The sequence below is a fragment of the Nanorana parkeri genome, unplaced genomic scaffold, assembly GCF_000935625.1.
Source record: "Nanorana parkeri isolate BGI_ZX_2015 unplaced genomic scaffold, ASM93562v1 scaffold51, whole genome shotgun sequence".
Taxonomy (NCBI): Eukaryota; Metazoa; Chordata; class Amphibia; order Anura; family Dicroglossidae; genus Nanorana; species Nanorana parkeri.
In genome coordinates this window covers 848,396-874,021 of record NW_017306319.1, presented here as the reverse complement: position 1 = coordinate 874,021, position 25,626 = coordinate 848,396, and the positions used below count along the sequence as shown (strand labels likewise).

Sequence of the window (25,626 nt, the reverse complement as noted above, 5' to 3'; positions counted from 1 at the left end):
CTGTTTTATTAAACATGGCTAGATTTCTGAGTGTACCAACACCTTTAACTAGTGTAAAACATAAGCAAACAACCTGAACTTCTGTGAAAGCTTTCCTGCAGCCTTCTGAAGATTATTTATATGCATCTTATCGATCAAATGGTTTTAATATTAATATACCACAGAAAAAAAAAAGTAAAAATCTGTGCTTATTTTAAATAATTTACGTAGAGTTTAAAGTCACGTTGATAATACTGTTATGCCACCCTAAAGCATTTATGCAATGTTTTTGGTCCTAATTTTGTAAGGAAACTAAAAAAGGCCACCAGATACCGAACATGAATGTGAAGGAAGAGTTATTACATACATGCTTATTAACAAAGGGTTAAAAAAGAAGAAATCAATGTAATCTAATCAGTTGTGAATTAGGTTGTTTGTTGACTGTGTCCAAGTATGGATGAACTCCATGATCCGAGGGCAAAATGATGGTATGCAGATCTAAAACAGGGTAATGTGCAAAATACAAATATCAACTTAATAAATACCATTTATAATCTTAGATAAATAACGTACTTGCATAGAACTTGAAATTACATTGTACAACTGGCAGTAAATTATATATTATACATAAATATATGGTCTATATTTGCACTATGTAATGATTGTGACTCAGAAGACAATCTGTAAAATGGATCAACAAATCAAAATATAATAATTTCTAACTGCTGAACTGCTGTAGAAGGCAAAGCATTTGATTTAACTGGGTACTTAGGCAATGCCAAAGCCAAGGTATTTGTGCAGATTAACAAGTAAATGATTTTTTTTTTACCCCCCCATAATGTTCTTTGTAAACCCAACATTGATAACAGATTGCATTAAAACACTACCACGGCCACTGTAATTCCTTAAAACAGGAGACTATTATACCCATTATTTCCTTTAAGCATACAGCATCACTATTTTATTTTCATTTAATGTGACTTTGGTTGAGGGAGACGTGATTGTCTCTTTGGGATGGAGCAAGTATCACTTTCACGCATACCATCTTTTTTATGAGAGAGGTGCCTAGGGACAACTGGAGATGCCTTCCCTGGAGGCTTTTGGGCTTCTTTAGGAACATCCTTTGAAAGCACGTCAGGCTTGGAAATATTTGGTGTTTTCAGTTTGGAAGGAAGGTGACTGGTAGGTCTGAGTAATGATCCCTTGGGCATTAACTTGCTTACTGGCTTTGAGGGTTCAGTTGCTGGAGCTCGCAGATGAGTAGATAACTCTCCTTCACTTGACAACTTATCAGTTGATAGTGATGTGCTGTGAATTAAATATCTTGCATCTGGCATGGTTTTGGTCAAGAGGGACTGACCAGCAGGTGAACATGTCTTTTCCAATTTGCAAGTGTTGGAGTCAGGACTGACATTTACAGTGGTCTGATGCACAGGATAGGTATTCGGTATTGTCTGTTTCTTTTTGGTGTGGAAATTCTCCTGTTGCAAAGAAGGGCCTGATGAATACATCAACATTTTAAAGTCTGTTGAAGTCAAGCTACTGTTTGGAGGGGCTAAAGTGTTTCCTCGATATGCCAAAGTATATTGCAGTTTGGGCTTTGGGCACTGCAAGGTCTTTGGGCCTGAAATGTGTCCAGGCAGTGATGCATTCACACTTGTTTTAGACTTTAGATATTTTTGTTGACTAGGTAAAGATTGTGGTACCAGGTCATCAGAACACAGTCTAACATTTTTGTTCTCATCAAACTGTGCATGACCTTTGTCATGTTTCTCTTTTCTATTTTTTGGATTGCTTTCTCCATCATTTATCTTCAACTGTGTGCTTAGGAGATCACTTAGTTCACTTGCAGGGATGATGGAGCTAGCTCCAGAATCGTCACTCTGATAAAATGATAAACATTGTTGAATGTGCTCTGCCGGTTCATTTGGGACCCCGGTAGGTTGACATACTGTTAATTTTCCCGAGGGGTGGTCTGTGGAACTGAGGGTGCTGCTGGAACACTGTAGTATTTGAGGCTGCAGAAAAAAGGAAAAAACTAAAATTAACAAGAGTGTTTTTTTTTTCCAAGTAGGGAACTGATTGTTCACTAAAATGAACAAGAATTAATTTCCATGACAAACCTGCATATTAACAGTTATTAAGAATATTATACATGCATATGTAAATACATGAAAACTAAAAAGGGCACTGAAGTCGTATGCAGTTGTTTATTACAGGAATAATGTACGAGCCAAAATAATAATGTTCAACATTACACTGTAAATGACAAGCCCATTATAATTAATGTTATCAGGAACAACAAATGCAAATGTTAAATGTACATATTAACGGTAAAGCTTAACATTATGTACCGAGATAAATGTTATGTTAAGCCGATCTTTGTCCCATTATAAAGCTTTATAGTAATGGCGTTACTGAATTTGTTCATTCAAGAAAAAAAGCCTTCTAAAACTGAAGTATTGAAACTGCTACAGTTAATATAACAACCTAAAAAAAATTAGCAAAAACGTAAATTACAGGTATGGCATATGCCTGTGTCTAGAAGTCAATTGCCAGAGGCAAGCAGAGTAACAGTAGCAAGAGCACTACTTCTGAAAAGATGTTGATAATCCTTCCTGGATACATTAAATACGATATTCTAGTGATAGACAATTTTACTGTACAACAATAATTCAAGAACATGTGGGATATGAGAGGCTACCTTCTAGAAATTCTACCTGCCTGACTTTCTTTGGCTTTAATACCATCCAAATAACGGATCCAGAACTAGTATGCAATTGGAAAGTCAGACTGCACTCTGAGCTCCTTATTTACATACTTACTCCAAGTCTACTCCTCAGAAAGTATTAAAGCCACTGTTTTAGGAGAAACTAGAGGGTTTAACAATTAGCCGCCTGAGCTGTAAATCTAGCACTAGGCATTAGAAATGTCTACTATAAAATACCTTCTCTTCTCATTATTCAGAATGACATAGCAAGTGACCTATCAAGAGTTTAAGCCAACATTGAGAAATGGCTACAGTTCCCAAACAAGGTTCTTAGAAGTACAGTGAGCATGCTCTATGCCAGGGTAAAGGCTGCTTACAGTCATTGCTTTCTATAGTTACATAGTTAGTGTGGTTGAAAAAAAAAGACACATGTCCATCGAGTTCAGCCTATTTGAATGGATTTATATAGAATTAAAAATACAGAACACATGTTGTATTTGTTAATTGGTTTAACATGTTAAGGCTTCCCTTTCAAAAGTTTGTACTATGATAAACATTACGGTTAAATATAAAACTGTTCACAAACACTGGAGAATTTTTATATTTAACCTAAATGTTTGTCATCGTACAATTGTACTAATACAATTATACATACTACAGTGTTTGACGTGCTGGCACAATTCAGCTTCCCTCAGGTAGCTGTGCTGGCCAGTGCCACCTTTCACATAAATTATTGCATTGGGCAATCTTGTGTGTTTAGGCCTGTTTAGAAGGGAAGAGGGATACTGTAGACAGCTAACCTGTCCAATTAGAGCCTCAGCCGGCTGTGTCTTCAGATAGTTTAAAAACATTACATATCACCTTAAGCCCTTATTCCTGTGTTACACTTCCATAAAGCCCCTTGGTTTAAACACCAAGATTACATTGTTTACATCAGAACAATAAAATAAAAGGGTAATGATCAATATTTAATCTTGACTGAAAAAGTTTCAGACGTTTAAACTCCAATTACACTAGATTGGCAAAGTCAATATGAAATGATCATTTCACTTGCAACTACAGTTTGAGGAATCAACTCATTATAGGGATGACTCATGAAGGTAATAATGTACAGAAATCTATACAAAGGAAGACTGTACAAAGAGGTGTAAATTAATCAAGACTGCTTTGCCTGGCATTCTAAACAAAGGTTGATTTCCAAAATTTAAACCGAACAAGCTTCAGAGTACCCAACAGTTTCTCAAACATTTACAGATCCTGACAGATGTTTTCACACAAAAAAAAAAATCACTCTAAACATTCAGCAAACATTATATTTTAAAGTATGTCCCTGTTAGTGTTTTGGTGACAAAAGCTCTTAAACTCCCACTGTCTGTGACAGCATCTGGCTCCTGCACTCATTGAAGGATAGTTTATCACACAAGAGAACACCAACATTAGGCATTCATTTATTTGCCTCATTTAAAGTGGACTTGGCACCTAAGTGCAAGATCCGCCATTTGTTTGCCCACCTCTCCTGCCCACCCCCACGTGGGATCTAGGTGACAGTAGTGTCAATCACCTTCCGGCGAAATCTGGGGAATGGGGAGTACAGACAGTCCTTGTGTTAGGAACATCCGAATTACGTACGATTCGTACAAACAGAGGTCCCAGGCTGTTCTACTAGTTGTAATGCTACGGTGCTCGTGCCGACGTTCGTATTACTGTACCTCCAGTACATTACAGGAAGTTGTTAGACGTGCAGACGAGGAGGAGTGGGTCTGGTTCGTAGTACTGTACCTCCTGTACATTATAGGAAGTTGTTAGACGAGGAATGCCAGCCTCTTGTTCTGGGTCTGGTACTGTACATTACAGGACGTTGTACAAACATCTGTCCAAGTTGCATTTAAAGTAGAACTCCATGGAAGTTTTTTTGTTTTGGATAGTATGGTGTGGAGTTAAGAGCCACTGAGGTTTTTAATGTTATCTGTATCTTCATTAGAAATATTTGTATGTTACAACTGGCATACAAATTATCTTTCTTTTTTTCCTACAGGTGTAGTTTCCTAGTGTTTTAACAAGGGGGAGGGAACATATATCCCACCTCGACTTAACCACTGAACCTTCACATTCTCAAATAATTCATCCCCACCTCCTCATGTATCATTTCCCCCTCCTCTTTCAGATGGGAAGCCCTCAGGGGCCGGGCTCTCCTTACCATCTTGTCTTGAATTGTAATGTCTTCCTAATATTGTAAAGCGCTGCACAAACTGTTGGCGCTATATAAATACTATGTAATAGTGCACGGATTCCCTTCTAATCTGAGCAGCAGGGAAAGGATGTCACCTCTGTGACATACGTGCCTGTCCAGCTTTTTCTCTATTTCGCTATGGAAGAACTAAAACTGCCAGACCCCACGTCGTTCTATGGGGAGTTGGATGTAAATGGACATGTCCAGTGAAACTGATCGCTGACTAGCATTCGATCAGGCCCTCTTCTGGTGCTGTGGAGCTCTGAGAGCAGAGTCCTTTTGTATCAACATATACACAGCTAACAATGACACCAACAACAACTATAATAACAGAATAAAGGTGGAGGTTGTTATATTGGTAACTCTTGGATACCATCATAAGTGATCTGCTGGGGTATAGGTGCTCAAAAGGGCTAAATCACATCCTTTATACCTTGTTATTAAACAAAGTTATTTAAAATAAAATGTTAGATATTAAAATCAAACCAATAGTAGTTTGGTTATGGCTAGAACTCTGGTTATACATTGCTTTTTCAACAGATCACCCTCAACAACAATGTATTTAAGAGGCTCTATCAAGATTTAAATAAGAGTATTTTAAGTATTAGAGTCAAGAGTTAGAATTTTAATTTAATTGCTAGTGTTAAAATTTAAGGTTTTGGGGTTAAGATTTCAGATAAGTGTTAGGAAAGTTAAGGGCTTATTTAAAGTTTGGGGTAAGTTAAAGTAACCCTGTATTCAAAGAATCATGTAAGCTGCCATTTCTGAAAGCCTTTTGAACTTATCTGGCTTTCAATAGATTTAATGCTTTGTGTTACTGAGCGGAGACATGCAAGCAACTGAAGGTCCAAACCCTTTCCTCTCCATACACATTCTGAGTCAGTGCCTAAGAATAGGTTACCGCCAAGCAGCCAGCATTTTCAGAAGCAGAGGTCAGCAATAGCAGTCTACACCCTTACCCAATTACAGGTTTTTTTTGTGTGTGAGTGGTAAGTTTTAGAGTCAAATCAGCATCCTTGGAAATTATTCAAAAGTTTGTTTGGATGAACTAAAACTTGGAGAACTATGGGGTGTTTTTCCCCATAGTTCTCCTCAGGGTCACGGGAGGACATAAACTAGCGTCCTCCCGTGACCCAAAGCTCAGTATACCGTGAGCTACAGCTTGCGGTATACTGAGACCGCCGCAGCCGGGCCGGATAACGACATTAATGTCGAGATCCACCCAGCTGCCTCTAGATAGGCAGAGCCAGCTGTACCCACTCCCTCCCCCATTCATTCCACCAGTCAGCGCTGGAGGATCGGAGCGGGGAGAGGGGGAATCTCTGCAGGGAGCCGTGAGTGACAGTCACGGCTCTCTGCAGGGACAAGATCGAGAAGTGAGCGAGCGGCGGTATGCGTTCGCTCACTTCCCGATCTATTGAGCCGACGTGTGACAGTTTCATTGTCACAAGTCGGCTCGAACTATGAGGTGAGTGAAAATCAGGGTGTGATTCAGGGTGGAAAACAAGTGAACTTTCCTAAAGTCCTTTTGTAAACAATTTGCAGAGTAATTCGCCTTGCACAGCTCTGTGGACATTTGTTCTGTGCAAACAGAAGCAAAAATTAACGTTCTTCGTATATTTTCTTTTCAGGTTGAATGTAAAGCAATGTAATACGACTAGAACTCTCCATGTTAGCTAAATTGTTTCCATGATAAAACAACAAATGCTGGTGCAGCTGTATGGACAGGGGCACCCTATTACATATTTACTGATTACACATTTTTGGCCACAAGTTTAAAAAACACAAAACAGTATTACACAATTGACAGGTATTGCCCTTTCAGAGAACACGGTGGCAATCCTCCAGGAAGAGAGAAATCATTGATTCACTTGTTGAATGCTGCCAGGGCTTGCATCCCAAGCACATGGAAACAAATAAAAAAACTTCAATGGCGGTATGCCAGAGTGAATGTGATCAGGGAAATGGAGAACTTTACCTCAACCCTACACTCTGCAGAATACTTGCAATAGCATTAGAGTTCTCCCCAAGTGTCTCTGCTGATGTTCACAAGTGGCTTTTTCTCTCCCGTCCTTCTGATTTTTCCTGCTTTTCTCTCTTCCTTTCACTCCCACTTTTATGTCTCCTTTCTTGATTCATGATAATAAGCTTAAAAAATAGAAACGGTAACCTTGTTTCCACCTCCTTTTTTTGTCAATATTGTGTAATTGTGGCGGTGCTTGGCCATTGAATAATGGGGTTTGGAAATAATGTCTTCTACCTGAGGAGCCTTAGATTGATACTCTTGTTTGATACCGATATATTCCTAACCTGCCTTTTGTCATTTCTTTTTTTTTTGTTGTCTTCCTTTCTTGTTCAATTAACCTTGTTAGATAAAAAACATGTGAAAAAAAGTAATGCAATACAACATTATGGCCACTAAATGGTATTTCCTATGCTCCTCAGCTCCATCTAGTAGTCATAATGCAGTATTACATTTGACGAGAAAAAAAAAAACAGTAATATTAATACACCGAGTGGCCAGTTTATTATGACCACCTGACGTTTGTAGGCAAATTAGCTATAATTTCACGCTGAAGTTGCTAGAGGGCCAGACCCAAATAGGGAAGCAGGTTGTTTACCACAACAGTAGAAGTGATTTTTTTCTGAAGATATGGGTAAACAACGCGATTTAACAGCCTTTGAACGTGGGATGATTGTTGGCGCTCGGAGCCATGGAGCGAGTATCAGCAAAACAGCAGAATGTTAAATGTTCAAGAGCAGCTATTGTTAAAGTGTCCAGACTGGACTGTCGGCCGAAAATCTGGGTCTGAACACGCGAATTGTGGGCGTCAGCGACTAGTCAATGTTAGGGCAGAACGGAGAGCGGCAAGACTGGTACAAGACAACAGAAGGGCAATAGTGCAGTGTCAGATTCCTCGCATCACCTTTCAACATCTCGCGGAGTCACGAGGCAGCCCAACAAAGTCATCTCGTGGAGTCATCTCTTGGCCCAACGAAGTACTGATAGGGTGGTCATAATAATCTGGCCACTCAGTGTATAATAATAATAATAATAATAATATAAATGTTCAGAGATTGGCAGGAAGAGTGGAAATACATTTTAAATAGACCCTTTAATATATTAGAGGCAAGGTTAAGATCAATGGCACAGGAAGGATAGAATTAGGTGTTATGAGCATTTTGGGAATATGTTCACTTGTTTTCCAGCCTGTATCCAGTGGCGGATCCAGGGGGGGCAACGGGGCAATTGCCCCCCCCAGATAGAGCCGCTGCCACCCGCAGTAGTAGTGACAGGAGTACATCACAGCGGCCGGGACATACAGCTGTCACTGTCAAAGAGTTTACTGTGGTTCAGTGTAAAAAACCGGCACACTACAAGTACTATGCCGGTTTTTTACACTGAACGCAATAAACTCTGTGACAGCTTTACAGCTGTATGTCCCGACCGCTGTGCGGGCATCATAGGCATCTACCCTCCGCTGAGAAGCGGCCGCCGCTGCTGCAGGCCCGATCTCCTGTCAGCTCGGCTCTGCCGCTGAGGAGAGGAATCGCTGTACAGGCTCTTATATTCCTCCACCCACCTCTGCTGCTATTAGCTGGGAGGGAGAGTGCAGCACCGTCATTGGCTGCCTGGGTATTTGTCAGCAGAGCGGGAAGGGACCTTCAGACTGCAGAGGAGGCACAACAAGGCTGCTTGGGGCTGCACATGGATGGAGGAGACATTGATGCTTCCCCCTCCCCCACCTGGAGAGGAAGAAGAGGGCATGAGGACAGAGCACATCACCACTGTAAGTCCCTTTTCTATCTTACACCACTGACCTTCCCACTACGTCACCTTACTGACCTCCGCACTGCGTCACCTTGCTGACCTCCGCACTGCGTCACCTTGCTGACCTCCGCACTGCGTCACATTACTGTCCTCTGCGCACTGCTTCACCTTACTGACCTCCCCACTGCGTCACCTTACTGACTTCCGTGCACTGCGTCACCTTCCTGACCTCCGCGCAATGCGTCACTTTACTGACCTCCGCGCACTGCGTCACTTTACTGACCTCCGCGCTCTGGATGGGCACAGTGGCAAAGGAAGATACTAGACCCTGGATCCGCCCCTGCCTGTATCACATTAAAGTTTTAGTTTACCTACACTGATATTTTAGTTTTGATAAGACGCTCCCATATCAGCGATGCTGGTTCCAAGACAGATCCCTAAACCTATACTCCCAGATCTGCCCACCTGCCACAGGATATTATACAGGTATTGCAAATACCTTGTAAAATATTTTCAAGTTACATTATGGAAACTGCAGAGAGGGAAATGTAATGCTATCAGCTGAAACAGAAGGAATGAGACACTGCGAGAAGTATATAAAAAAAAACCCCAAAAGGCTCTAGAAGAAAGATCCACTGTATGTAGCCAATGAATGATTCATTACATTAGCATTTATTAATACCCTAAACTTTAGGATGGACTGATTTCACATTATGTAATTGGAACTTTTTAAATAAAATAAAAAACATACAAAAACAGAAAAGAGATCAAAGAAAATATGTTTGCCCAATGTTTAAAGGAGAACTATGGGTTGGGTGTCACATGTTGGCTCTATTAATCCAGAACTGAAGGATCACATACCGCTGAACATGCAGTTCATGCTCTTCTCCCTGCAATATACAGTAAGCATTTTGCAGCTGCAATTTTGCCCAGGACCACTTTTTAACTACACAGTGTCTGGGGACAAGATCTAGGAACATGCCGTTTCACAATGACACTGTCAATGTCATCCAGTAGTCAAAAGGCAAGAGTGGGCGGTATATACCTGTCAAAATCCTAACAGGCTTCGGTGAGGCTAGAGGAATGGAGGGTAGCTTGGAACTGTTACATGTGAGTAAGCCCTCCGCTGCTTCCAATCAGGAGTTGTATGTTTAAATACATTTTATAAACTGATTTATTTGGCACATTGCATTAAGCTAATGGATCCCTGTTAAAACAGCAGAAATTAAGTACAGGTTCACTTTTAAAAGAATGTATGGGGTTACACCATACATTTCCTCTTAATTTATTAAGTGCTATACATGTCCTAGTGTTGATACCCCTTTCGTTAAATTTTTTTGTTTTTAACTGTTGAGCAGCTTGCCATTTTTGTATCCATGTCTGTATACTCAGAAAAAGTACAAAGCAAGTCACGAAAACATGAAAAAGACAAGAGCCCACTGTGTAAAAACTTGACTGTTGCATGCAAGACAATATGGAACATGCAACATGCAGGAGTAAATGATTTCCACAGTATGTCAACAAACAGAGGTAAGCAGTACACGGGAAGTAATTTTAAATAGTACTATACCACGCTTTATCAGAGAAGTAATGGACTAACTCCTCAAATCCTTTCCAGTGGCAAAGGGGAAGCAGCAACAGGGAGACAAGGACAAATGGCATCAGAGAAGCACATACAACAGTGACTATTAGGGCTGGAACAGAAGAGGAAATCTAGTATTTCAACACGGTATCATGTATGTGTGGTAACAGAAGAAAAACTTCCTGTTGCCCATGGTAACCAATCAGATTTCTAGTTTTAATTTTTAAGCCTTGACTCTAAGAAGGAATATGTAACACAAGTGCCACTAAATCTAAAGCCCTATTTTAAGAAAAGGAACAGTAAAATCTTCACCTATATGACACCATAAAAGAGAATTTGGATGACATATCTGTTTATACCATAATCAAAACTAAGAACTATCCTAAAGGAGTACATAGAAGTTCATCCATAAAAAATGGATATTTATCCCAAGTATCAGGATTTACATTTCCCCACCAAGGTGAGTGACAGTTACTTCCGGTTATATAACAAAAATACAACTACTGTATTTTTCAACATTTTCCTTGCATTGCTTTTACAAATAAAAGGAAATTTCATCTACTGACATGTTCAGGTGAGTTTGGCCTTTAAATCTGAACAAATCTTCCAAAGTGACTTCAAGGTGAAGTTTCAGAACTCATTTGTTATAATGCAACCTCGAGAAAGAACTGAACTTTGAGCTACATTTATTCCCTGGCATTAGGCGTGAAAAAGACTTTATTTAGGTAAAATGATCAATGCGCTAAGGGCACAGAGGGAAGAGTTCAATGTAGTGCAAGTCCTGAAATTGAATAATAGGCAGACTTCACGAGCGCTACTCTCTGAAGGAGAGAACAACTACTTAATGGCCAAGTATTTCCTGCCTAGTTGATAGCCTTCACTTTCCGGGAGATGGTGGCTCAAGGGCAGTGTGGTTATGGTTAGTCACACACACACAATCCATCCATCATCTGATCCTACTAAAAATACAAGCACAGGCCATCTCTGTCTTCAGGAACAGGAATATTTTGTGGATTGGTTTACTGGACTCAATTGTAAGTATACAGGCTGCAGGTTCCATTTATGCATATGGAAAGACTGTCCATCTTATGTCCCAATGGACAGCCTTTCTATTAGGGATGCACCGATACTGCTTTTGCGGTATCGAGTACTGATATTTATCTTTCGGTACTCGCTGATACCAAGTACAGATACAAGTACTTCCGCTAGCATGGAACCAGCTACCAGCCGCCCAGCTTCTTGGTTGCCCAGGAAGCCGGCTTCCTAGCCAATCAGCAATGAGCCAGCTTTCTGGCCAATCTTAAAGCCGGGACGGCAGATAATGACTCGCCTCCCGGTTTCCTAATTGGCCGGGAAGCCAGCTACATGCTGTTTCGCCAGCTTGATGCTGATTGACCGGGAAGCTGGCTTCCCAGCTAATCAGCATTGAGCCGGCTTCCCAGCCAATCAGGAAGCCGGGCAGCGGGTAATGATCCGATTTCCGGATCATTGATGTGAAAGGTCTGTCTAAGTTTTTCAGTGATTTGTAGCTCAGTTGATTTACTTACTACAGAAAGTCAAGGTACTAAAAGTACAACACAATTTTCCAATGCAGTCCTAAAAGGCAAGAACAGGTCTTACGAGTTATGGTTTGGACATGTGGCATTCAGATGCGCTCTAACTTACTGCAACACATAAGTAGACAAATGTTTTTATTGCAGTGCATGTTCACAATGCACACTAGCACACTCCTTATGTGCACAATAATGCGTGGTGTAAATAAGCCCTGTCTGTTATTGGCAGCTAGTAGTTGCTATGGAAAGAGAAGGAGCAGAACAGTGGCACTGCTGGTGGTGTTTATCACAGAAATGAAGCACAGTGATAGACCTGCTTCTACCTTGCTCATGCCTCCTGACTGTTCAAGCTGCCTCTTTGGTCCCCCAAAGTCCTGTACGGTTATTATCTCAAAATGTAAATGCTTGCAATAGAATAAGAAAGTGCCAACACCCCTCCTCCACAGGCAGGAGGGAGGGTCCGGTATTCCCCCATACTCCCAAGTACTTTTTTTTTTTTTTTTTAATATGGGCAGTAAAAGTGGTAAATTAGAGCAGTGAGGGAGTGTGGACAAGGTAGGAGCAAGCACTTTACAGTGCCTGCTACCCATCCTGTGGTGACTTTTTTTTTGTTGACTGTTAACTACAGGAGTCCATAAAGACCTGGCAAAATTTACATAGCTTGTCGTTTCAGTTGCTCTGTGTCAGGTCACACATCTGGCTAAGCTATAAAAATATTGGTTGCTAGCATTATAACATGTTATTTATGGTTTCTTAAACTTCATAAACTAGAAGGCTCACTTTGATAAACAAAGCTTAGGAAACAGCAGAAGCCAAGGATTTAATGAAAGCCGGGACAGCACCAAACTTTTTCATTAATGCTATGAAGTGCCTATTTATATTTTTAAACAGATTAAGGATCCAGCGCCACAGTGATTAATCACCAATTTCATTATTCTGGTCAAGTCCTTTTTGCTAAAGAAGTTTAACATATCTATCTGTAAATCTTCATTGGCATAGGAACTTTCCCTTCATCAGACACCATATGACCAATAAGTCAGCACTGGTCCTATGAATGGCCACTGGAGGGAGTCCAGAGAATAATTTTCATCAGAAGAGGTATTTTGCATCTGCAATTTTCTTTTACATTTAATGAAGTGTTAATGATGTTAAAGCAGATCTGTAGTTTCATGCAATTTAGAGCCGTGTTAAATACACTTTTCATGGAATTTTATTGACATCTTCTAAAATGACTGTCATGAAATACAGGAGCTTACTTTTTCTAGATTAATGATAAAGTAAATAGTAAAACACGGAGGATGAAGGGTTACCTTTTAAAAGGAGAAATATAAGGCGCGTGATTTTCACTCAAGCTCATGGTTCAAGGCGACGTGTGACAATGAAACTGTCACACGTCGGCTCAATAGATAGGGAAGTGAGCGAACACATACGGTCGCTCGCTCACTTCTCGATCATGTCCCTGCAGAGAGCCGTGACTGTCACTCACGGCTCCCTGTAGGGATCCCCCCTCCCCTCTACGATCCTCCAGTGCTGACTGGCAGAACGGATGGGGGAGGGGGCAGGTACAGCTGGCTCTGCAACTAGATATGCAGAGCCAGCTGTCAATCACGGAGCTGGGTGGATCTCGACAGTAATGTGGGGATCCGTGCCGGCTGCGGCGGTCTCAGTATATCGCGAGCTGTAGAGCAATATACTGAGCTTTGGGTGACGGGAGGATGCTAATTTATATCCGCCCGTGACCCTTAGGAGAACTATGGGGAAAAACACTTACCCCATAGTTCTCCTTTAAGCTTTCCATAACAATCCAATCTATCAGTTTTATTCCATTATTGTCAATTAGGCTGTAGAGCCACATTACAGCAAGTAGCATTTTTTTGTGTAAATTTCACATGGGTGAATTATTTGTTTTTTAATAGTTCACTAAGGCCAGAAACCTAATAATATTACTATATAATAATATAGGTTTATTTCAATGTCCTTAAGCGACACAATTAAGCAGGAGCTAATAAACATAAAACACTTCAAATAATTTGTGCCTGGGCTAAAGTAATCTTTTTCTTTAATCCATGGCAAGACTTTCCCAATTCAAGAATGAGTTATACAGTTACAAAACAATAACGCACTTACCATCCCATTGTGTGGAAAATAAATACACTCTGTTTAGGGGATAAAACAAGGCAAAACACAACCATGAAATGCTGGCATGCCATTACAAGACATGTACATGGGCTGTTAGCACAAGACAAAGGTGAGACATGCTCCAAATGTTACTGTGTAGTAAAAATACAAAAAAGAAAAAAAGATAGTCAAAGCAAACCTGCTTTTGATTTTGCTTCCTTTAAAGCTTTCTTTTCAGTGGCCTAAGACCATTCAGAAGACTAAGGAGTTCCTATACTTGCCAGTGCCATCTAGGAGTACTAGTGCCATGCGAATGGCATTGGGCAGCGCTTTTATAGATGAACCCATGTACATTAAAAGAATGTAATACAATCAATACACAGTTATCCGGCACTCACAGGGATTGGTAGGTGCCGGATAACTAGTTTCTGGTTGCTTAAGAGTTATAAGTAACTCTCAAGCATCCATCCCCGCGGCGCCCCACTTTCCCCCGCAGCCCTATTTACCTGCTGGCTAGCTTCTGCAGGTGACAGGAGAATGGAAGCAGCCGGAATCAATAGCCAACCTGCTATTGGCTATTTTAAAATTGCAATAGCAGGCTGGCTATTGAAGCCCCACCCACTGAGCAAAGGAAAAGCCCTGCAAAAGTTCTCTCAGGTCTGCTCCTCTGTTCAGTGGGCGGGAACTATAGCCAGCCTGCTTCTGAGTATTGCAATTTGTAATAGTCAATAGCAGGCTGGCTATTGAAACCCCGCCCACCAGAGCAGCAGCCCGAAGAGAGAAAGTTTGCAATAGCAGGCTAGCTATTGAAACCCCCACCTACTGAGCAGAGGAGCGGACCTGAGAAAAGTTCTCTCTCAGGTCCTCTCCTCTGCTTAGTGGGCGGGCACAATAGCCAGCCTGCCATTGGCTACTGCAATTTGAAATGGCCAATAGCAGGCTGGCTATTTCTCCCAATAAAATATTATTTTAAACCTCTGCAAAGTATTTTGTCTGTGGTCTGTCTGAAATATGAGTTACTTGTCCTACTAGAAAATGACTGAAAACTCTGAACTATCCTGGCACACCTGATATATCAGTCTCCAAAATGATAGCTTTCTTTTTCCTTAGCCGAACGCTATGGAAACATGCCCCTCAAAAGCTATTTGGGAATGTGGAAAATTAAGGAAAACCTGTGCTGAGAAAAATAGAGGATACCACTGCTGACATCACTATAAAAACCCAAGTTGCCTGGCTGTCTTTAGCTTTAAAACTTTGACACTCTATCCTAAAACAAGCATACAAATCGTCAGAGTGAACTCAGATTCTAATCTGCTTGAATCAGGTCAGTGACTCAAAATACTGGATCAGCTTGACAGACCGGGAACTAGTATTTTCAGAAGCGATGGTCAGCTATTGCAGCCTCCATACTTGTCAGTACAGGTTAAATTAATAATGAATATGAATATAGATGCCTTTTTACTTATAAAGAAACCTGTATTGAGAAAATACATGGGCAAGCCATTGCTAAATTCCCATTCGCAAACAGCTATGTGCTATGGGCTGTACCCCAGCCCTTTTATTACCAATCCATGTTTATGATTTTTTTTATTTCTAGTTAAATTTTTTATTATGGGGCAGGTCAGAATAGTATTTTAACACACAAAGACGTGACAACATTCCTTCCTTATTGCTCTCAGCAGCTAGTTAAACAGCTGAAGCTTCTACAGGAATGTCTTGCTTTCTGTAGTACTGCTGAAATCAGTCAAAGCAGAACACCCTTTCAGGAGACCTCAGATAGAAGCTGCCATTCTCCAACTCCCAGTTGCTTGCTAATTCCAGAAAAGTGAAGCAGAGCCACTTCATTACAAGTGATGTGACTACCAATGTACCTGCATATGGCCAGGGACAATAGCTGCTTTCACCAAAGATTTATCAACAATATTTTGCTTTAAGATGGACTCCCTTTACGTGTACCAGTAACAGTATTACTTAGCTTAAGTCTTTATAGGCCATAGGAAAGGAAGCTCCTTGAAAAAAAAGTGAGAGAAAAGCAGGATGTGATGGTCAGATTTGTCCTGATATGTAATAAGTGTTCAAACCCAGCTCTATAGGAGACTCCATGCATCTTATAGTTTCAGCTGCAGTGAACAAATGAACAGATGAAGCATTTTGGTTAAGGCAGGTCTTTTGGGTATTTAGGGAGGTTGCTAGTGGACAGGCGGTGCATGCACATTATCTAGTAGGCAGACATAAAAGGTCAGGAGGGATGAGTGAGAGGTGCACAGACTCACTCTGTCTGCGGTGCGGTGGGCCAATCCGAGGACTCCCCTGGTATGGGCCTTGCCAGGGACAGAAGGAGGGAGCAGAATACCCACTCTGTGCAGAAAAAAAGAGGGGAAATTGGATAATAAAAAGTAGGAAAACAGGGAGGAAGAAAGCCACACAAAAGCCATATAATCATGTTTCATCTAAGAGATGGATTCCCTTAGTGTAACATTTCCTCAGACAAGGTCCTCTAATAAAACATATTGTTTGTACAAACTAATCATTTAGCAATACAAGAACTGCTATTGTGATAACCAGTCAAACATTATCAAAACATAAATACAAGAAATTAAAATAAAAAGAAATACAATAATCAGTACTAAAGATCATAATCAGATCAATCGGTGGCAAGGACAATGGAGAAAAAAAACCACAGTGTACAGGATTAATACCGTAGATGTAGAAAATATAAATGACAGAGGATACATGGCAATGTTAATGCAGGGATGAATAACCTCAAATCACATATACTCTATATTTTATACACCTAGGGTAAATTTCTTAAAAGGGAAAGTATAAGGTACACAGCTTGGAAGGAGCAAAGCACAGTAACCCATAGCAACCAATCAGAAGTCACTTCACCTGAAGCCACACTAGTATACCATTGACCCTGATTAGTTACCACGCACTTTGTAACATTTTACTGACATTCGTGATGCAGCTTTTACAATTGTCACATGTCTGATGTTCCATATCTCTATGACTGAATCTCATGAATAGATATTCAGATTCCTCCATAGAGGTGTTATGTAAATCAGACAGTGCATTTGTCATTTCTTTACAACTGCCGAGATAAAAGGATAAGCCACGTGCTGTAGAGTCTTCAATTGATCAGTCGGAGCACATTGCTATATGTGCATTACAGGAGCAGTAAAACGATATTCACAATCACTGTGCAGCATTAATAAACAGAAAGCATGCTTTGCATATGCAATGCATAAATATGGCTGCTACAAATGGAGATTTATTATTCCAAACTATATCAAGAAGCATGTATTTTATACATTACTGGATTAAGCAAATTATGTTCACATGTTGAGACTATAGATTCCCTTTAATATGAAAATGGAATGTTGCCATATAGAATCTCAGCATGTGGAAAATAGATAGTGAGGTGCAGTTAATTCCACAATTCATCCGATTAGCTCATACGTGTTAATTAACACGCTAAGCATGAGAAGCAGAATGGTTAAAAAAAAAAAAAAAATTGCAGAATTAGTTTGCAAGTCATGCAGCAGTGAAATGTACTTCCAAGGCAAAAGCTGGCTTAGGTACTCATGGGTGCCTTCTTTTAGAGCCCTGTCCAGGCAGAGTGGCTTACAACTGAAAGGGTTCACTTTTCAACCAAGTTTCTCGTGCCATGTATATGTTTATGAACATTACAGGTAAAGTATAGCATTTTCTATAGCAAAAACAATTTAGCAGTGAATGTACTACATGTACTTTAATCTAGAAAGAACTAGTGAAGCTTGTTTGCAGTGTGTGCAGAGCTGGGCACAATTCCGCAAAGCCACGTTAAGGCAACCAGAACATACGAAAATGACTGAAGGCCAATTTACACACAATATGACTTCCAGAAACAAGTTGAACATAGTCCACTGCACCCAATGGATATCTTAATAGCCTGTGCAGACATAATAGATGATCCATGAACTTGTCTTACCACCTGAATTTACAACATTTTTACACTGTCCCTTGTATTTTATACGTCAACACATATTGTGGATATCTGCTCTATACAACCACTTTGATATGGAAGGATGCTGGTATCCTATGGAGTAATGGCATCGTGCAACTTGGATGCTAAAGTAGAATACTGCTGCTTACACAGGTCATTGTATAAGAAACACTGGTGGATGTAAAAATGCCTTTGTAGACATCATTGTACAGGCCGGGCACTCTGTGGAGAGGGATATTGGCTTCTGTTTACAATTTGGCTGTAGTTTTACAGCCTATCATTGTTAAAGTAAATTTATCTTTTAAAGGGTATGGTGTCCAGTGACCATAACCTAAGGTATTACAAATCGTCAATAAACAAGAAAGTTCTTTAACACACTCGGTTGCACACTTGTCTCACTCCCTAACCCTTCCTAAACTAGGTTTATGTCTTTTCTATATGTAAATGTTGGAGGCTGTGCAGGTAAAAAGTAATCGTAAAAAGTCTACCTGTTAGAAAACAGCCACATTGCGGTGTCTTCATGCTTACTTTGATATGACTTTGGACCCCCAAAACCTGGGGCAATAATGCAAACATCCAAAACTTCCATGGTTTCACTGTGCCCAACAACCTCCTATCTCCCTATTGTGATGGGTCACAGTGCAATCATCTGAACTCAGTTGGTATCGGAATATTAGCACGCCCCTGAGTTTTGGGAGTCCTGCAGTGCTCAGAAAGTAAACCAAGTGTGCAAACGGGCACAATGAGGTGTCTGTTTTACTATCGTGTAGCCAGTTAACTACGTTCGTCAAGCACACAGGCTTGCATTTAATTACCCGTTTCACTATGACGCCAGAAATAAAACAAGATATATATAATTTAAGCAGTAATACGCAGATTATTCAGCCAGCAACAGATGACAGTTTATGAGCCTTTAGATGTTATTTGGAAATAAAGAATGACTGGTTAATGAATATGGTTCGCAAAAACACAAATGGTATAACACATGGGAAATGTTATTAAAAAGAACTAGGGCAAAAAGTTAACATGACTCCAAACTTCTAGCATGTTAGCAAAGTTTGGTTTCAATAAGTTAGTAAATAAGCAAATAATATTTCCACCATCAATTTAAAAGGAATGTACAATGTTTTTCCAATTCGTGCAGATTTTACTGTAAAATAATTTATGACTTTTTATATTTTAACAAGCTTCCACATTTATGCCAATGTTTTAAAGCTGAGCACCACGGAAAAACGAGTTTAAAATCTTTTGATTGGTTCAGCAAAGTGTTCCAGCTAATGTGAAGGAGACTTGCTCATGCTCCCCCTTTCTCTCCCTCATCCATTTATAAAACATTGTACTTTTCAGAATACAAGGCCTTCTGTGATTGGACAATGGGATAGGAGGGGTGGATGAATGACAGCACTGCCCCTTGTCCAACCACAGAAGGTCTTGCATTCTATAAAAGAATACAAGATGTTTTTTTTATTAATCCCTTAAGGCCTTGTTCACACCAAGCATAGAGCAGTTGCAGACCGGATCAAAACTGCGTCCAATGTATTCCAATGGTATTTTTTGCTCCAGTTCACATCGCAGCGTGCAGTTCCAGAGCAGGTGAAAAAACTGCAGCAAGCCCTATTTTACCTGCTCTGGAACGCATGCAAACACATCAAAAACGCATGCAAATGCCTTGAACAAAAGCCCATGTTAAAAAAATAAATAAAATAATTTTATACCCAAAACGGCCCGTTTTGGGTATAACCCACTACACTGCGTGTGCAGAAACCTGAGCGGATCTGCTCTGCATTTGGTGTGAACAAGGCCTAAGGACCCTTTAGCTGCAAGGCCTTTTTTTGTTCTCTGCACACATTATAATCCACACTTTAGGCCTAAAAATTACTTCTTACACCCAAACATTATAGATTTTCTGAAAGCCAAAACCCTGTAGAATTAAATGGCAGCAGTTGAAAATGTTTATGTTGCACGATATTAGCACAACTTTTTATCAAACCCAAAAATTTTGTAAAAAAATCAACACAAGTTAAATTTAGTGCCCCAAAACACAATAAAATACCAATTTTTTTTAAAATATAAAAGATGGGGTTACGACAAGTAAATAGATACCCAAAATACCCAGGTTAAAAATTGTGTGCGTCTGTGAAACGGCAACATAATTTAGTACACCAAAAAGTCCATAGACGCATGTGTAGCGCATTGTTTTTGTGCGTAGCGCACCCGACGCGTGTTTACGTGAATACGCACATGCTCGCAAGGACTTTTAACATTTTTTAAAAATCATTTTTACATTTAATATTTTTTAAAACATTTTTTTTTTACTTTAATTGCTACCACATAGGGGGGCTTATAAGCAGCTCCCCAGAAGATCAAAGTTGCCAGTAGCATCCATATCCAGCGTTAGAGGGAAACTTTGCTGGACCAAACAAAAGTTATACAAATTCCCTGGAATTCAGTTTTAAAAATCAACGCTGCTTGATTGGCCACCAGAATACGTTTGCAGTAGCTCAGTGTAAATACTCTAAAAACAATTGTTCAGATAAGAGATCAGCCACACATGGAGTGCATTGTTTTCAATGACTCGACAGACCCACAGCTTAGGCTAGCCATACAAGTCTTGATTTCTCTCATTAGTAGTAATAGAGAACAATGATTGTGTAGAAGAGCAGGAAGACGATTCTGTAAATTGAAGATATGTCCTTTGTACATGTGTAAATCATCCATGGCCTTAAATAACAACAACACCTATACATTCCTTTTAATATTAACACTCCTTTAATAGCTTCTGTGTAACATGGAGGAGTATCCTCATATCCTTCCAACAGATAACAGCCGGGTTCAAAATACTAACCATCACCTACAGAATGGAAGGTCTTGTGTCTAGCAAAGTGCGAAACAAGTGTTGTTTGACAAAAGGGACACATTTTAGAACATTATGTATGGTCTTTTTCCTGAAGAGCACTAAGGCCCCATTCACACCAGGGCGACAGCGTTTCAGCACTGCTTTTTATGCGCATATCAGCACGTAGCACAAGCGTTTTCTGTTCATATGGCAGCGCGTTTTTGAAGCTCATTTTCAGTTGTACAATGACAAGCAGGCTCAGCTGCTGAAAAGCACATTTCCATTGAAGTCAATGGAGCTGATCAGCGCAACAAAAAGAAGTTATGGGACTATTTCAATCGACAGTTATATTTGTGCGTGTGATCCCGCGCGTTTGCGCAAGTGGCCCCCATAGGACTGAGATTTTATTTGCATGTGTTAGAGCAGGAAAATCCGCCTGACTAAACCGCCCTGGTGTGCACGGGGCCAGGAGTTCTGATATGTGTAATTAATACTGACACAATGGTGTCTGCTGGAGAGATTTCTCGGGAGAATGTCCTCATATCCGTGGCATGAGACAGCTGATAAATATTGGCTATAAAATGCATTCTGTTCTCAAAGCAAGTAGGGCCCTTTTTTAATAAATACATTTTTTAGTAAAACAGTGTTGGTTGGATTATGACCTTTAAAGTTACTTGATATAGTACAACATTCCTCTCACACAATACTCACTGAACTCTTTCTCCAATTGGTCTGAGTAAACTTGTCATGCTGCTTTAACTTCTCCACCGTGGGCTCTTGAGTTTCTTTCTGGCATTTACATCTTGTTTTCTGCAAATGTCAAAACAAAAACAAAAACTTATTATAAAATATTACAATTCAAGTATCTGAAACATTTCTTTATATTACTTTCCCAAAATCCATTGCACAGCAAAAACCAGAAAGAAAGGCTAAGCACTAATCTGATCAGGCTCAGAAACAAAAGGAAGTCTGGGGAACTAAATACAAAAATACTCAGTTTCATGGAAACTCTCAAATTCATCTTATCTGGTAAATGTGTTCAACTCTCAGCGATTAAGGGCCAGCTCTCTCCACATTTTTCAACCTTGTACTGCTTCTTTTAGTTGGTTTCTGTTCTGGTTGGCGTTGGCTTTTTTGGTGGCTTGGCCTCTTTACTACCAATCAATCTAAGCATACCTCTGGTGAGTTCAGATTGTATGACATGTACAAAATAGGAGAACATGAACCATTTATTTATTTACACAAATGTTTAAACCCAAGAACAAAAACATAATACATGGACAGGTTTTTCCCTTTCTGCTTTAGAGGAAAACCCCTTAAAGTGCTGCAAAGAAACGAGGAATTCATTTGTTTTCACTTATTTTTCATGTTAAGAGTAATTTTTTTCATGTGAAGAGTAATTTTGAAATTTTAGCAAAACATTGCTTACTAAAATATCAAAATTGCTCTTAATATGAAAAATAAGTGGATTAGTCAATGAAATCCGAATCATGCTATTAAATGTTACATTTTAATTTCACTAAAATGCTGTGCTGTGTCTTAAAGAGATTTCCCTTTATTTCCTGTCCTATGGACTCAACAGGAAGTGAGAGGATATATTTTCAATGTGAGGGAACATCTTTCTTACACAGTTCTCCCTGGAACAAATGTCCCCTTTGGAATATTTCCCCACTATTCCTGCACTGGTGACAATTTAAAATGTTTGATTCACCCATCACTTTAATTCCTGGTGACATTGGTGATCAGGACAAATTATAGAAAATGAATCTCTCTAAATAGGACACAGGCAATAAAAACCTGACAGTGGTTCTATAACCCCTCACTGCCCTATCCTAGTCTAAAAAAAGTTTTGGCTTTAATGCATTAGAGTACCCCATTAACAAAAATGTATCATATTTGTGCATCACTCAGCTGTAGATCCTCAAATCCTCTCTGAATTGGTGCTGACACTGTCCTTCCTTCTGGAGGGTGGCTACTTTTATTCCCATGTGTGTTGTAAAGTAGCAACCGCTCCAAGTTCACTCTCGTGATGGACTACAATCTCAATACAAATTATTAAAGTAAACATGGGATTGTAGTCCATCACAGGAGCAACCTTGGAGTGGTGGCTACTTTACAACACACACAGGGACCATGGGGAACAAAAGTAGCCACCCTCCAGAAGGAAGGACAGTGTCAGCACCAATTAAGAGATGGTTTGAGGATCTACAGCCAAAAAATTGCATTAAGATTTAAAGGAGAACTATGAGGTGAGTAATTTCCACTCATCCTCATAGTTAGAGCCAACCTGTGACAAAGAAGCTGTCACAGGTCGGCTCTATTGAGTGGGAAGTGAGCGAACACATATCGTCGCTCGCTCACTTCCCGATCATTTCCCTGCAGAGAGCGGTGACTGTCAGTCACCGCTCCCTGCAGGGATTCCACCCACCCCTCTCCAATACCACAGCCCTGAGTGGAGGAAATAATGGGGGAGGGACCAGGCACAGCTGGCTCTGCCTCTAGATAGGCAGAGCCAGCTGTCACTCACGCAGCTGGGTGAAGTCAGACAGTATTGTCGGGATCTGTCCTGGCTGTGGCGCTCTCAGTATATCGTGGGCAATAGCTCGTTATATACCGAGCTTTGGGTCACAGGAGGACACTAGTATATGTCCTCTTGTGACCCTAAAGAGAACTATGGGGAAAAACACCAGATAGTTCTCTTTTAACCCCTGAGTTTAGTTTCACTTTAGCTACATAGGCAACTAAAATTTATGCTAATTAGCGATTTAACCTCTTGCTGCCAATGACCACATTTGAAACACACAGCTTTAGAAATACTGGAAGTGAGATGATTGCCAAAGAGGTTGAAAACTTAAGAAAAATTAGATTAAAGCTGAACTTCAGATAAACGGCTAAAACACAGAGATAAAATACATATATGAAAGCGGTTTTACCTGTCAAAGGGTTTCTATTTCTGTCCACTCATTCCTGAAGCATACAAAGCCAACCAGACAGCCAGACTGGAGACCTAACTCTTCTCTACTGCAGTAAAGCTCACCATACACTGCTCCTATTGACCTGGCAGAAATCTGCCCTCTGTGCGCGGGGCCCCATCAAGACTCCTGCGTTTGACAAAAATTGATGTTCCAATGTTTTTAAGTTTTAATCCACTTTTGTGGAAGGGGGTGCTGTGAAAAATCTTGGCTGAACAGTGACTGCAGCCAATACCACATCACATATCTGAGAAAGTGACCACGTTTTGGGGGGTTTTAAATAATTTAATACCATATCATCAAGACCTCATGGTATCAGGACTTTATTCCTGGCACACCACACCAAGGTTACCCACTACCGCACCGGCACCTCTGCTAAAGATTGTCAACACATATTTTTTCCCCTCTTCAACATACTATTACCTAAATTAATCTGTGTCTTATTCTGCCTTATGTTCAGCCTTACAAATGATCATGCAATTAAGCTGAAGCAAAGCAAAAAAAAATGCTAAGAAAAAGGTGACACAAATCAGCCACAAATGATTGCACCATAACGTGGCTGCTCACCAGTTGTTCCTGTAATTGTTTTATCATGTCATCTTTTTTTCTAGATTCCTCTTTTAGTTGTTGGATCTCAGTCAGCAGGTTTTCAGTCTGAGCAAGGAAACAATAGGGTTAGATTCTTTAATACCATAGTCACAATGTTGAAAACACACCCTTCCACCATCTAAATATTTTCATACATATACTGTATATTAGTTTCAAACACGTTCCCAGTACCAATACTCTTGATTACTTTAATTATGTGTCATTAACTAGATGCAATGAAAACATGATTAAAAATATTATGAATCCAATAAAAACAAAATAACAGAATCTCCTTGACTACTGAATGTAATTTTGGTTTGGGTTTTGTGAACTACAAAACTGTAAAAAAAAAAAGTAGAAAAGAAATGTAGTTGGTGGCAGGAATATCTACATGTACTGCAATCATATCCAAGAGTCATATTTTGCAATAAAGGGAATTTTGTATTAAAATCTACACTGTTTGTCTAATTTTATGAATAAGAAAGCTGACCATTATAAGTACACTAGCTCATAAAGCATTAGCTCAAATGCAATGATGGCTTTATGTATACCGCATATGAAATGAAATAATGTTTGCCTAGCCAAATGTGTACTCTCTCATTTGCTTACCCAAATTCCATTTTGCATACATATAAGCACAAAAAAAAAAACAGCATGGATACCGGGAAGTCAGATTTTTTTTTTTAAACCACGGGCCTTGGAAGATCACATAAAAGATAAATGAATCTTTACAGAGGAAACATTGAAAATGTATGCAAATTACTGATGCAGATGAAGTGCTTTCATACAACATACGTTAATCAAAGAACAATACGAAACAAGTTTCAATATATTGAAATTATGAAGGGAGAGGGGAGACGACCCAAGCAAGGGGCACAACCTTTAGGGATATGCAATAAATGGAATCCAATAATGCGGAGATTACATTAGATTATTGGCAGAGTATACAAACTATTATCATATCCAGCCACATATGTACTATGTTTTCTACATATTAAACCTTTGGTATGGTGATTAGTACTCCATACCCTGAGCAGCTTTAAAGATTTTACCAATTGCAGGTAAAAGAACAGATAAATGAAATACTTGCAGCATTCTCCCATTCCATCAGCAATAGTTCATCCTCCCTTCTGTCATGCAATAGCCCTCTCCTCTTCTAGAAGTGTCTAATTACTCTCTCTCTGATGGCCCAGCTTCCCTGCCCCTTCCTAAATGACCGTTAATGTAACTGCCAAGAGGGGATGCTATAGACCAGGGTTGGGCAAACTGTGGCCCTCTAGCTGTTGAACAACAGATCCTAT

The 25,626-nt window shown here is 39.9% G+C and overlaps 1 protein-coding gene across 1 annotated transcript in view; it reads right to left on the bottom strand.

The window, feature by feature from the left end:
- Positions 1–808: 808 nt before the first annotated feature.
- The window catches only part of CCSER2 (coiled-coil serine rich protein 2), a 102,693-nt gene continuing 77,875 nt past the window's right edge, over positions 809–25,626 (bottom strand). Inside the window, exons 8-10 of the mRNA XM_018575071.1 lie at positions 24,305–24,391; positions 21,477–21,575; positions 809–1,997 (exon numbers count right to left, since the gene is read on the bottom strand). Of these exons, the coding sequence (XP_018430573.1) occupies positions 951–1,997; positions 21,477–21,575; positions 24,305–24,391 (1,233 nt within the window). The 3' untranslated portion in view covers positions 809–950. The remainder of the gene's footprint in view (positions 1,998–21,476; positions 21,576–24,304; positions 24,392–25,626) is intronic.